The 15,061-nt window shown below is 42.1% G+C and overlaps 1 protein-coding gene and 1 long non-coding RNA gene across 3 annotated transcripts in view; one reads left to right on the forward strand and one right to left on the reverse strand.

Moving 5' to 3' along the window:
- Positions 1-2,064, forward strand: part of HEPHL1 (hephaestin like 1) — a 79,962-nt gene extending 77,898 nt beyond the window's left edge. The window contains exon 20 of the mRNA XM_010354847.2: positions 35-2,064. Within this exon, the coding sequence (XP_010353149.2) occupies positions 35-237 (203 nt within the window). The 3' untranslated portion in view covers positions 238-2,064. The remainder of the gene's footprint in view (positions 1-34) is intronic.
- LOC115893589 overlaps positions 1-15,061 on the reverse strand; it is an 84,473-nt gene that overhangs the window by 68,509 nt on the left and 903 nt on the right. The window lies entirely within an intron of this gene.

The raw sequence follows: 15,061 nt of genomic DNA on the forward strand, positions 1-15,061 counted from the left end.
TGGCAGGGGCCTGACAACTTTATCTTTTTCACAGAACGACCTGGCAAGGAGCAGCTCTATTTCTTTGGCAAGAATCTGGGTCCAACAGGAGCTAAGGCAGCCTTGGTCATCCTTTTCATCATTGGACTCCTCCTTCTAATCACCACAGTGATTCTCTCTCTTAGACTCCGCTCGGCAATGAAGCAGAGAGATTACCAGCAAGTCCAGTCCTGTGCTCTCCCCACGGATGCTCTGTGAACCATCTGGTCTCCCTCAACAGGAAAGAGTGATGTCACACAGCTGGCCAGATGGCAGCCAACAGGGAAACTGGACCAAGGCATCACTCACAAGGAAGGTTGACACTGTATCCTGGATCAGCCTTCTGATCCTCTGAAACATCATCCAAAGCAATTTGCTTTTATTTATTTATTTTTAAATGGGCTGTGAATAATCCTCAGGTATAAAACACAGAAAAAGGAGAATGGGCATGGCTGAGAATGTCAACTCTTAGTCTGTTCTCTGGATGGATTCACTGAATGGGAGACCCTCTGAAAGATATCTTTATATTCCATCTTTTATAATTCCTGGATTAAACAGTGCTTTCTTAGCTAACCACCAAAGTTTCTAGATGAAGAGCTTCTAGAAAAAGTTAGAGTGCCTCAGACATTTAACTGGAAGGGCACTGCTTTTTCAACATTGTTGCATAACATGCGTCCCTTTGTTGTTCTATGGAAAATATCTTTCTTAGGAGTTCTTGGAAATGTCTAAGTCAGTGTCTGCTGATAGAATTAGACCAAGTAAATTTTTTGGAGGCTTTAACCAGCTCTCCTGGCCTTTTCCTCTTTGATATAAATAGCCTGTGCACTGCTTGTTATAAAAAGCAAAGTTATAAGCTTTTTTTTTTTTAATTGCTGCTGTTTTTATTCAAACCTGTAGAAATACTTGAATATCTACATGTTTTTACAATATGTTTTTATGTTTGTACTTTCAAAAATCAAGTAGAGAAATTGTATTTCTACTTCAGACTGTGGGAGGGCTGAAAGTTGTAAAACAACATGTTAGGCTCTCCCTTTATGAAGCAGGGACTCCCTGAGAGTTTACAGCAAGTTCTCTATAAGGGGGAAGCTTTGCAGGAGGCAAGTCCAGGCTTGAATTTGGAGTTTGATTTTTCAGTCAGTTAGAGGGAATCTTTACAAGTCTCCATCTTCTATGAAATAATAACATTCTCATTGTATGAGAAACACCAGAGGAATTTATCAATGTAGGTGACTGGATAGGAGAAGGGACCTCTGAAGATCCTACATTCCGTGCCTTTTAAAGATATACCCCTTTATGGAAGGAGAAGAAAAGGAAAAGGAAAGGTGAGAAAAGATAATCTTGGTGGCAGATTCTCTTAAACCATTAAACCAGCTTTGAAAATTAATAAATAATTTCCAAGGTTTGAATGCAAAAAAAATTATTGAACAACAAAACTCAACCCATTATGAGCAATCTACACTGTCCTATGCTTAGACATTAGGTGTAAGATTGATAAAAGCATTATTTATTACAAGACTGAGAAATTGCTTTTAGCTCTGGGTGAGATGCCCTGAGATGCCAATGCCAGTGCTAGATGAGTGATACTGGTATGCCTGCCTTAGCAGTGGGTCATTTGAATGTCAAAGTGAATGACAAGGAGCTAAGAAATATTCTGGTGGAGGGGCCTTTCATACTGTCTCATCTTCATCTTGATGAGGGGAAATGGGTAATTGGATAGAAGCTATAGTCTTAACATAAAAAGATACAAATGCTAATAGTTCTGTTCATAGTTTGCTTGAATGTCATATCAAACAGCATACACAAAAGATTTTGAATTTCAGTCTGCTAACCGTGGACAATGTGATTTCATAGTACATGTTCTACAGTTTTCATACATGTGTAGGCTGTAATTTCATAATAATTATGGTAAATGCCTTATTTATTGCCCACCTTAGTAAGACAAGTTGTTGTGTTTTTTTCTTTTCAGTTTATTTTTTTAATGAAAACAAAACCACAAAGTAGTTTGATTGCATCATTTCTCGTTTTAATAAAGTTTCATATAACGTGGCTATTTGCATGGTTATTTTCACTTAAAATTATCTATCACTGAACTAGGGGAGGTGGTTAAAGGGGAATTAATTTTTAGATATTTAGGGGCTATGACTATGCCAATGATACTTGTTAGAGGAAAAGAAACCAAATAATGTATCTCCACAAATAATATGACTTCTCAAACATTGTTTCCTCAAACATAACTACACTCGTTCTCAGCCTCACTCTTGAGAAAATCAACTCAGCCTTCACTTACACACACCTTTCCCTCCTGTTAAAATACAAGTGTCCCTGCTCCTAGCAGGGCAGTCTCTTCATTTGACTTTGGGCCTCACTACTTCTTGCTTTCTCAAGGACTTCATTACCTTGGGTATCCATTTTTCCTCCTCCATCTTTCTATGAAATCATCAGCAATGTCCGCCACTAAAAACAGAAAACAATGAGCTGTCTTCTTTAACTCTATAACCCCCTCCGACCCAGTTTCTCTCTTCCTTTGATAGCAGACCATGGAGGTATTCACACTTGGTGCCTGTACCACCTCACCCTATGAATTCCTCAGCGCATTCTGATGACTTTCAATCCAGCATGCCCAGCCCCCACACCCCAATCTGCTGTGGTAGAGATCACCAACCATGATGCCATTTCCAGTGGCTTCTTCTCCATGTTTATCTTACTCAACCTCTCAGCAACAAGAAACAGCTCCTTCCTTCTGAATACTCAGAGTCTCTAGTCCCTTGGTTCTGCAACGTGACTCTCTGCCAGGCTTCCTTCTTCCTCAATGACTTCCTTCTCAATCTCTTTTGCTAGTTCCTTCTCCTCTGTCTGACCTAAATGTTAGCATGCCTCAGAACTTGACACTGGGTTCTTTTTTCTCTTTTTTCCCTCTGTGGTAGGCTGAATAACGCCCTGAAGATGTCATGTCCTAATCCCTGAATCTGTGAATGTCACCTTATGTGACAAAAGGGACTTTGCAGGTATGATTGCTTTAAGGACCTTGAAGATAGGAAATTTATACTGGATTATCCATATTGACCCTATATGTAATTACAAGTGTCCTTATGAAAGAGAGGCAGTGGGAGATTTGATTACAGAAGAAGAAGGCAATGTGACAACTGAGGCAAGATGCTATGCTGCTGGCTTTGGAGATGGAGGAAGGGGCCATGGGCCAGGGAATGCAAGGAATGCAGCTCCAGAAGCTGGGAAAGGTAAGGGAATGGATTTTCCTGTAGAGCCTCCAGAGGGAGGTTGGCCTTGCAGATATCTTGAAACTGATTTTGGACTTCAGAGGTCCAGAACTGTAAGAGAAGAAATGTATGCCACTAAGTTTGTGGTAATGTGTCACCAGCTACTCCATAGTTTATTTTATCCATCCTTATGATTGGAAAACCATTTTTCTGTGAATAAATTCAAAATGTGTATCTCTAACCCTGACCTTGGGCTGCAGATTCACACAAATCTTGTTTGAGTAGGGTCACTGCAGTGGTCCCCAAACCAGCCTCTCCATCATCACTACTGCTCCTTTCAACCACCGTCCACACATTGCCTCGTGTTTTTCCAAATTTCATCCCTTTTCTGGTGGCTACCCTTTACTGTTTTCCCATTGCACTTTTAATAACATCCAAACTCTTTACCTTGGTCTTTAAGACCCAGCTTGACTTGGCCCATGCCCACTCCTCCAACTCTGCTCAAGCTTTCATCTGCTCCTATACCCTGCTAGTTCTTTCTTGCCTCAGGGCCTTTGCACATGCTGCTTTCTATGCCTGGAATGCTCTCTCTCTCTAGCTTCCTCATTCCCTCTCTGTATTAGTCAGGGTTCTATTAGAGGGACAGAATATATATATGTGTAAGAGGATAATAATACGGGTCTTGTGCTTTTAGATGATTAATCTGCCAGTCATGTGTAGAACGGATGCAGGAATGGGGTATATGGGAACTCTCTGGGGTGTATGTGTGTGTGCGTGTAGAAATAGAGTCTGGCTCTGTCACCCAAGCTGGATATATATCATTATATGTATAATGATATGTAATATATATATTATATAAATATATATAAAACATATATAAAATATAATATATATAATGATATATAAACTCATATGTGTGTGTGTGTGTATATATATATATATATAAGTTCATTAAGTATTAACTTACATGATCACAGGGTCCCACAATAGACTGTCTGCAAGCTGAGGAAAAAGGAGAGCCAGTCCAAGTTCCAAATCTGAAGAACTTGGAATTCGACTTTCGAAGGCAGGGAGTATCCAGCATGGGAGAAAGATGTAGGCTGAGAGGCTAGGCCCGTCTCTCCCTTTCACATTTTTCTGTCTGCTTTATATTTGCTGGCAGCTGAGTAAATTGTGGCCAGTGGGTTACGGGTGGATCTGCCTTCCTCAGTCCACTGACTCAAATGTTAATCTCTTTTGGCAACACCCACACAGACACACCCAAGATTAGTACTTTGTATCCCTCAATTAAATCAAGTTGACACTCAGTATTCAATATCATACTCTCCTAGCTTTTCTAGTTCACCTGTGGGTTCCCCTGACTTCCCTCTCTAAAGTGGGTCCTTCCCCCTGTTATTTACTATCTTCACTGTTTTCCTTTGCAGCACTTATTACAGGACATAATCATTTTATGTCTGTTGGCTTAAGTTTTGTCTGCCTCTTTGGCTGGAATGTAGCTCTGTGGAAGCAAGGACCCCTGACCTGTTTAGCTCACTGTTGCATCCCCAGCAGAGATCATAGTACAAATACACAATAGTTTATTAGCAAATATTTATTGAATGAATGAATGAATATATAAAGAGATTAGGCAGTCTACTGAACTTCACTATTTTGACTTAGACTATTTTGGTTGCAAAAGCTCTCATATTCAAATGTCAAGGGTCTCCAACAAGTAAAACAGAGTTCTGAGAGACTGGCTATGAGGTTCACAACCTACCTTGGCTTCTTTGTTTGTTTGTTTGTTTTTTTGAGACGGAGTCTTGCTCTGTCGCCCGGGCTGGAGTGCAGTGGCCGCATCTCAGCTCACTGACTGCAAGCTCCGCCTCCCGGGTTTACGCCATTCTCCTGCCTCAGCCTCCCGAGTAGCTGGGACTACAGGCGCCAGCCACCTCGCCCGGCTAGCTTTTTGTATTTTTCAGTAGAGACGGGGTTTCACCGTGTTAGCCAAGATGGTCTCAAACTCCTGACCTCGTGATCCGCCCGTCTCGGCCTCCCAAAGTGCTGGGATTACAGGCTTGAGCCACCGCGCCCGGCCTTACCTTGGCTTCTTTTTTGTTTGTTTGGTTAAGACAGAGTCTTGCTCTGTTGCCCAGGCTGGAGTGTAATGGCACAATCTTGGCTCACTGCCATCTCCACCTTCTGGTTTCAAGCGATTCTCTTGCCTCAGCCTCCTGAGTAGCTGGGATTACAGGCATGTGCCACCACGCCTGGCTAACGCCTGGCTAGCTTTTGTATTTTTAGTAGAGACATGGTCAGCCAGGCTGGTCATGTTGGCCAGGCTGGTCTCGAACTCGTGGCCTCAACTCATCCACTGGCCTCGGCCTCTCAAAGTTTTGGAATTATAGGCGTGAGTCACTGCACCTGGCCTCCATCTTGGCTTCCTTCTAACAAATGATACTGGACAAGGGGAGAGGCAGGGTGGACATGGGAGGAGGATGCGTGATTTAATCCCTAAGTGTATGTTCTAATTATAAAAAAGTGATTTCATCAAAAATAAAGCATGAGAAACAGCCAGGAGGAGCTAAGAAGACATGCTGATGAAAGAACCATACTATGGTATTCTAGATGGGCTCCTGGAACAACGGATATTAGGGAGAACTAAGGAAATCTGAATAAACTATGGACTTTAATTAATGTACTGATATCCCATTTCTTGTAAGAAATATACCAAGCTAATGTAAGATAACAATAATAGAGGTCTTGTGCTTTAAGATGATTAATCTGCCAGTCATGTGTAGAATGGATGCAGGAATGGGGTATATGGGAACTCTCTGGGGAGCGTGTGTGTGTGTGTGCATGCGCGCACGCACGCATGTGTAGAGATAGAGTCTGGCTCTGTCACTCAAGCTGGAGTACAGTGGTGCAATCATAGCTCACTGTGGCCTCAAACTCCTAGGCTCAATCAATCTTCCTGCCTTTTCCTCCAGATTAGCTAGGACTACAGGCACACACCACCACACTTGGCTATTTTTTAAATAAAACTTTTTGTAGAGATGGAGTCTTTCTATGTTGCCCATGCTTGTCTTGAACTTCTGGCCTCAAGTGATAAAGTCTATGTTTTAAAAAAACAATGTTATCTACACTCTCATTTGACATGTTAAAGTCCTGTGGTTGGTAATAATAGCTATCAAAGCTAAATGCCACCAATGTGGCAGGCACTGTTACATATATTATCACATTTAATCCTTAGAACAACTCAAGAGGTAGGAAGCATTATCCCTATTTGGAGAATAGGGAAATTAGGCTTACAGATTTCCAGGGACACAGCCGTAGTCATATATCAAGTAAGTGACAAACCCAGGAGTTGAACTCAGGGTCTTACCTTCTCACTACCCCCAAAGAATGTTGGCACATGTCAGATTGTCTGATTTGATTTTTACAGTAGGAAGAATGGCTCCCTTAGCTACCACACCCTTCTGTGCTACTCATTTCTATCCTCCAGACAACAGCACCAGTTTGGGCCCTTGTTACTTCTCCTTTGCAAAACTTTGACAGCCTCTTACCCAGCCTCTCCATCTCCACTCTCTGCATTCCAGTCCATTGTACACATGGCTGGCAGATTAATCATCTTAAAGCACAACATCCTTTATATTCCTCCCCTCCAGAAACCCCCTAATGCCTACTGAAGAAAATCCGAACTACTTCCTCTGACCCAAATTTTCATCTTTGACTTGGCCCTACACCAGTGTCTGGTGGCTCTACACCCTGTTTCCCAACAAGTTCTCCATCTGGCTTCTATTTTAAATTCATTGAAAGTAGAATGCCATCATACTGAAAGCAAAAAATTGCCAAAACTGAGGGCAATTTATGCAACTGCTGAGATTCAGCCCAGATCCTCAGAGGAAATTGATATGTAATGAAAAAAGAGATACGCAATCCACCATCCCATCACAGAAGGCAGAATGAACTAACTGCTAAGCCAGAGGAAGAGAGTAACAAGGGAGGGAAGGATTCATTACAACTGGAGGATCCTGGAAGGCTTCCTAAAAAGGGGCCATTTGAGCCTATCGGATGAGTAGATTTTGGCAAGCAGAGAAGGGAAATGGCACCCATGATTTCCTCACTCCCAGAAATCTCCTGTCCCAGCTCTGAATGTCCCAACTGACATATTCTCCCAGGCCCTACTTATTCTCTGCACCTCCCTTGGTATACCCCACTTTTCACAATAATCATTCTTTCTACCTTGCATTATAGTTAATTGTGTACATGCCTTATTTCTCTAAGCCATAAGGTCCTTGAGGAAACAGAATGCATTCATTTCATTTCTGCATCCCCATCCACTCAGCCTAGAACTGGCCCATCACCAGCCTCTAATATATGCCTGGAATGTATGGATAAATGAGTGTGAATTGGGCCAGCTTTAAAAAGTGTTCATATGCCTTGAGACATTTATTTAATACTATGAATTAAAACATCAACTCTGTGCGAAGCATTTGTGCTAAGTGATGAGGATAAAAATGGTACACATGGGAATGGAACTACCCTCAAGAAGTCGATCATGAGGCAGAGCAAGATGGCTGAATAGGAACAGCTCCAGTCTCCAACTCCCAACGCAAGCGACACAGAAGACCGGTGATTTCTGCATTTTTAACTGAGGTACTGGGGTCATCTCACTAGGGAGTGCCAGACAGTCGGTGCTGGTCAGCTGCTGCAGCCTGACCAGCGAGAGCTGAAGCATCGTCTCACCTGGGAAGCGCAAGGGGGAATGGAATCCCTTTTCCTAGCCAGGGGAACTGAGACACACAACACCTGGAAAATCGGGTAACTCCCACCCCAATACTGCGCTTTAAGCAAACGGGCACACCAGGAGAATATATCCCACACCTGGCCAGGAGGGTCCCACGCCCACGGAGCCTCCCTCATTGCTAACACAGCAGTCTGCGATCTAACTGCAAGGCAGCAGCGAGGCTGGGGGAGGGGCGCCCGCCATTGTTGAGGCTTAAGTAGGTAAACAAAGCCTCTGGGAAGCTCGAACTGGGTGGAGCTCACAGCAGCTCAAGGAGCCCTGCCTGTCTCTGTAGACTCCACCTCTGGGGACAGGGCACAGATAATCAACAACAACAACAACAACAAAGCAGCAGAAACCTCTGCAGATGCAAATGACTCTGTCTGACAGCTTTGAAGATAGCAGTGGATCTCCCAACACGGAGGTTGAGATCTGAGAACGGACAGACTGCCTGCTCAAGTGGGTCCCTGACCCCTAAGTAGCCTAACTGGGAGACATCCCCCACTGGGGGCAGTCTGATACCCCACACCTCACAGGGTGGAGTACACCCCTGAGAGGAAGCTTCCAAAGTAAGAATCAGTCAGGTACACTTGCTGTTCAGCAATATTCTATCTTCTGCAACCTCTGCTGCTGATACCCAGGTAAACAGGGTCTGGAGTGGACCTCAAGCAATCTCCAACAGAACTACAGCTGAGGGTCCTGACTGTCAGAAGGAAAACTATCAAACAGGAAGGACACCTATACCAAAACCCCATCAGTACGTCACCATCATCAAAGACCAGAGACAGATAAAACCACAAAGATGGGGAAAAAGCAGGGCAGAAAAGCTGGAAATTCAAAAAATAAGAGCGCATCTCCCCCTGCAAAGGAGCGCAGCCCATCGCCAGCAATGGATCAAAGCTGGTCAGAGAATGACTTTGATGAGATGAGAGAAGAAGGCTTCAGTCCATCAAACTGCTCAGAGCTAAAGGAGGAATTATGTACCCAGCGCAAAGAAACTAAAAATCTTGAAAAAAGAGTGGAAGAATTGACACCTAGACTAATTAATGCAGAGAAGGTCATAAACGAAATGACAGAGATGAAAACCATGACACGAGAAATACGTGACAAATGCACAAGCTTCAGTAACTGACTCGATCAACTGGAAGAAAGAGTATCAGCGATTGAGGATCAAATGAATGAAATGAAGCGAGAAGAGAAACCAAAAGAAAAAAGAAGAAAAAGAAATGAACAAAGCCTACAAGAAGTATGGGATTATGTAAAAAGACCAAATCTACGTCTGATTGGGGTGCCTGAAAGTGAGGGGGAAAATGGAACCAAGTTGGAAAACACTCTTCAGGATATCATCCAGGAGAACTTCCCCAACCTAGTAGGGCAGGCCAACATTCAAATTCAGGAAATACAGAGAACTCCACAAAGATACTCCTCGAGAAGAGCAACTCCAAGACACATAATTGCCAGATTCACCAAAGTTGAAATGAAGGAAAAAATCTTAAGGGCAGCTAGAGAGAAAGGTCGGGTTACCCACAAAGGGAAGCCCATCAGACTAACAGCAGATCTCTTGGCAGAAACTCTATAAGCCAGAAGAGAATGGGGGCCAATATTCAACATTCTTAAAGAAAAGAATTTTAAACCCAGAATTTCATATCCAGCCAAACTAAGTTTCATCAGTGAAGGAGAAATAAAATCCTTTACAGATAAGCAAATGCTTAGAGATTTTGTCACCACCAGGCCTGCCTTACAAGAGACCCTGAAGGAAGCCCTAAACATGGAAAGGAACAACCGGTACCAGCCATTGCAAAAACATGCCAAAATGTAAAGACCATCGAGGCTAGGAAGAAACTGCATCAACTAACGAGTAAAATAACCAGTTAATATCATAATGGCAGGATCAAGTTCACACATAACAATATTAACCTTAAATGTAAATGGACTAAATGCTCCAATTAAAAGACACAGACTGGCAAACTGGATAAAGAGTCAAGACCCATCAGTCTGCTGTATTCAGGAGACCCATCTCACATGCAGAGACATACATAGGCTCAAAATCAAGGGATGGAGGAAGATCTACCAAGCAAATGGAGAACAAAAAAAAGCAGGGGTTGCAATCCTAGTCTCTGATAAAACAGACTTGAAACCATCAACGATCAAAAGAGACAAAGAAGGCCATTACATAATGGTAAAGGGATCAATTCAACAGGAAGAGCTAACTATCCTAAATATATATGCACCCACTACAGGAGCACCTAGATTCATAAAGCAAGTCCTTAGAGACTTACAAAGAGACTTAGACTCCCATACAATTATAATGGGAGACTTCAACACTCCACTGTCAACATTAGACAGATCAACGAGACAGAAAGTTAACAAGGATATCCAGGAATTGAACTCATCTCTGCACCAAGCGGACCTAATAGACATCTATAGAACTCTCCACCCCAAATCAACAGAATATACATTCTTCTCAGCACCACATCGCACTTATTCCAAAATTGACCACATAATTAGAAGTCAAGCACTCCTCAGCAAATGTAAAAGAACAGAAATTATAACAAACTGTCTCTCAGACCACAGTGCAATCAAACTAGAACTCAGGACTAAGAAACTCAATCAAAACTGCTCAACTACATGGAAACTGAACAACCTGCTCCTGAATAACGACTGGGTACATAATGAAATGAAGGCAGAAATAAAGATGTTCTTTGAAACCAATGAGAACAAAGATACAACATACCAGAATCTCTGGGACACATTTAAAGCAGTGTGTAGAGGGAAATTTATAGCACTAAATGCCCACAAGAGAAAGCAGGAAAGATCTAAAATTGACACTCTAACATCACAATTAAAAGAACTAGAGTGGCAAGAGCAAACACATTCAAAAGCTAGCAGAAGGCAAGAAATAACTAAGATCAGAGCAGAACTGAAGGAGATAGAGACACAAAAAACCCTCCAAAAAATCAATGAATCCAGGAGTTGGTTTTTTGAAAAGATCAACAAAATTGACAGACCGCTAGCAAGACTAATAAAGAAGAAAAGAGAGAGGAATCAAATAGACGCAATAAAAAATGATAAAGGGGATATCACCACCGACCCCACAGAAATACAAACTACCATCAGAGAATACTATAAACACCTCTACGCAAATCAACTAGAAAATCTAGAAGAAATGGATAATTTCCTGGACACTTACACTCTTCCAAGACTAAACCAGGAAGAAGTTGAATCCCTGAATAGACCAATAGCAGGCTCTGAAATTGAGGCAACAATTAATAGCCTATCCACCAAAAAAAGTCCAGGACCAGATGGATTCACAGCTGAATTCTACCAGAGGTACAAGGAGGAGCTGGTACCATTCCTTCTGAAACTATTCCAATCAATAGAAAAAGAGGGAATCCTCCCTAACTCATTTTATGAGGCCAACGTCATCCTGATACCAAAGCTTGGCAGAGACACAACAAAAAAAGAGAATTTTAGACCAATATCCCTGATGAACATCGATGCAAAAATCCTCAATAAAATACTGGGAAACCGAATCCAGCAGCATATCAAAAAGTTTATCCATCATGATCAAGTGGGCTTCATCCCTGGGATGCAAGGCTGGTTCAACATTCGCAAATCAATAAACATAATCCAGAATATAAACAGAACCAAAGACAAGAACCACATGATTATCTCAATAGATGCAGAAAAGGCTTTTGACAAAATTCAACAGCCCTTCATGCTAAAAACGCTCAATAAATTCGGTATTGATGGAACGTACCTCAAAATAATAAGAGCTATTTATGACAAACCCACAGCTAATATCATACTGAATGGGCAAAAACTGGAAAAATTCCCTTTGAAAACTGGCACAAGACAGGGATGCCCTCTCTCACCACTCCTATTCAACATAGTGTTGGAAGTTCTGGCTAGGGCAATCAGGCAAGAGAAAGAAATCAAGGGTATTCAGTTAGGAAAAGAAGAAGTCAAATTGTCCCTGTTTGCAGATGACATGATTGTATATTTAGAAAACCCCATTGTGTCAGCCCAAAATCTCCTTAAGCTGATAAGCAACTTCAGCAAAGTCTCAGGATACAAAATTAATGTGCAAAAATCACAAGCATTCTTATACACCAGTAACAGACAAACAGAGAGCCAAATCATGAATGAACTTCCATTCACAATTGCTTCAAAGAGAATAAAATACCTAGGAATCCAACTTACAAGAGATGTAAAGGACCTCTTCAAGGAGAACTACAAACCACTGCTCAGTGAAATAAAAGAAGACACAAACAAATGGAAGAACATACCATGCTCATGGATAGGAAGAATCAATATCGTGAAAATGGCCATACTGCCCAAGGTTATTTATAGATTCAATGCCATCCCCATCAAGCTACCAATGAGTTTCTTCACAGAATTGGAAAAAACTGCTTTAAAGTTCATATGGAACCAAAAAAGAGCCCGCATTGCCAAGACAATCCTAAGTCAAAAGGACAAAGCTGGAGGCGTCACGCTACCTGACTTCAAACTAGACTACAAGGCTACAGTAACCAAAACAGCATGGTACTGGTACCAAAACAGAGCTATAGACCAATGGAACAGAACAGAGTCCTCAGAAATAATACCACACATCTACAGCCATCTGATCTTTGACAAACCTGAGAGAAACAAGAAATGGGGAAAGGATTCCCTATTTAATAAATGGTGCTGGGAAAATTGGCTAGCCATAAGTAGAAAGCTGAAACTGGATCCTTTCCTTACTCCTTATACGAAGATTAATTCAAGATGGATTAGAGACTTAAATGTTAGACCTAATACCATAAAAACCCTAGAAGAAAACCTAGGTAGTACCATTCAGGACATAGGCATGGGCAAGGACTTCATGTCTAAAACACCAAAAGCAACAGCAGCAAAAGCCAAAATTGACAAATGGGATCTCATTAAACTAAAGAGCTTCTGCACAGCAAATGAAACTACCATCAGAGTGAACAGGCAACCTACAGAATGGGAGAAAATTTTTGCAGTCTACTCATCTGACAAAGGGCTAATATCCAGAATCTACAAATAACTCAAACAAATATACAAGAAAAAAACAAACAACCCCATCAAAAAGTGGGCAAACGATATGAACTGACATTTCTCAAAAGAAGACATTCATACAGCCAACAGACACATGAAAAAATGCTCATCATCACTCGCCATCAGAGAAATGCAAATCAAAACCACAATGAGATACCATCTCACACCAGTTAGAATGGCAATCATTAAGAAGTCAGGAAACAACAGGTGTTGGAGAGGATGTGGAGAAATAGGAACACTTTTACACTGTTGGTGGGATTGTAAACTAGTTCAACCATTATGGAAAACAGTAGGGCAATTCCTCAAGGATCTAGAACTAGATGTACCATATGACCCAGCCATCCCACTACTGGGTATATACCCAAAGGATTATAAATCATGCTGCTATAAAGACACATGCACACATATGTTTATTGCGGCACTATTCACAATAGCAAAGACTTGGAATCAACCCAAATGTCCATCTGTGACAGACTGGATTAAGAAAATGTGGCACATGTACACCATGGAATACTATGCAGCCATAAAAAAGGATGAGTTTGCATCCTTTGTAGGGACATGGATGCAGCTGGAAACCATCATTCTTAGCAAACTATCACAAGAACAGAAAACCAAACACCGCATGTTCTCACTCATAGGTGGGAACTGAACAATGAGATCACTTGGACTCGGGAAGGGGAACATCACACACTGGGGCCTATCATGGGGAGGGGGGAGGGGGGAGGGATTGCATTGGCAGTTATACCTGATATAAATGATGAATTGATGGGTGCTGACGAGTTGATGGGTGCAGCACACCAACATGGCACAAGTATACATATGTAACAAACCTGCACGTTATGCACATGTACCCTAGAACTTAAAGTATAATAAAAATAAATAAATAAATAAATAAATAAATAAATAAATAGAAGTCGATCATATAAAGGGGTGGCAAACACTAAATAAATGAATAAATATTTGTTGAGTTGTAATTGTGACTATTTTTTAAGAAGGAAAAATAGAGAGCAACAATGACAGATGATACGTACCTGGATTCACAAGTTGCCAGGCACTGGCAGTGGGCACTACCCACATGTTAACTCATTTGGTCCTTACCACAGTCCTAAGAGGTACAACCTTTTTACAGATGAGAAAACTGAGACACAGGAGAGTCAAAGAACTCCCCAAGACTCACAGCTAGTAATTAGTGTTGCTAGTATTACGAGAGAATTTCACAAAGGGACCTAATCTAGTCTGTCTACTTAGGGAAGGCTTTCCCAGGTAAGTGACATCGAGCTGAGGCCAGGAGGGTGAATAAAGGTGGGCCAGGCAAAGAGGCCACTGTGGGGAGTGTTTTGGGTGGGAAGGCCTGGAGGAGGCCAGGGGCTTAGCTAACTTGAAAAACTGAAAGCAAAGCAGTGAAGCTGGTGGTGAGGTAGGCAGAGGCCATGCTAAGAAATTTGTATTTTATGCTAAAAACAATGTATACTTTAAGTAGAAAAGATGATCCAACTGGAGCTTTGAAAAGCTCATCCTGGCAGCTGTAGAGAATGGATGGGGACCCTGTCGCACATATTTCCTGTATGTGGTTAGGAGGCAGGATGGTGCGTTGAATTGGGTATTGGGAGTGCAGGTGGAGGGGTGTCAGATTTGCTATATTTAGGAGAGAGAAGTAAGAGAATTTGACACTTGGTTATGGCAGCTGTGAGAGATGGAGTGTTGAAGACGGACTCCAGGATTCCAACTTGCGTGCACGGGTGGCTGGTGGTACATTTAGTAAGATGGGGAAGATGGAGTTCAGATTTAAGGCGAAGACGAAGACTAAAGTCCTGGTCATTGAGTTTGAAGCCCTATGAGCCATCTCTTGGATGTGTGTTCAGTGGCCAGGCTGGGGTGGAGAGGTACATGTGGGAGTTGAGGCTTGTATCTGTGGACCCATAGAGAAGAGAGCCAAGCCCTGCCCCAAGGTGCCCTCATGCTTGCAGGTCCTGCCTGCTTCAGGTGTTGCTGGTGATAACCT

The sequence above is a fragment of the Rhinopithecus roxellana genome, chromosome 15 (assembly GCF_007565055.1).
Source record: "Rhinopithecus roxellana isolate Shanxi Qingling chromosome 15, ASM756505v1, whole genome shotgun sequence".
In the NCBI taxonomy this organism is placed as follows: domain Eukaryota; kingdom Metazoa; phylum Chordata; class Mammalia; order Primates; family Cercopithecidae; genus Rhinopithecus; species Rhinopithecus roxellana.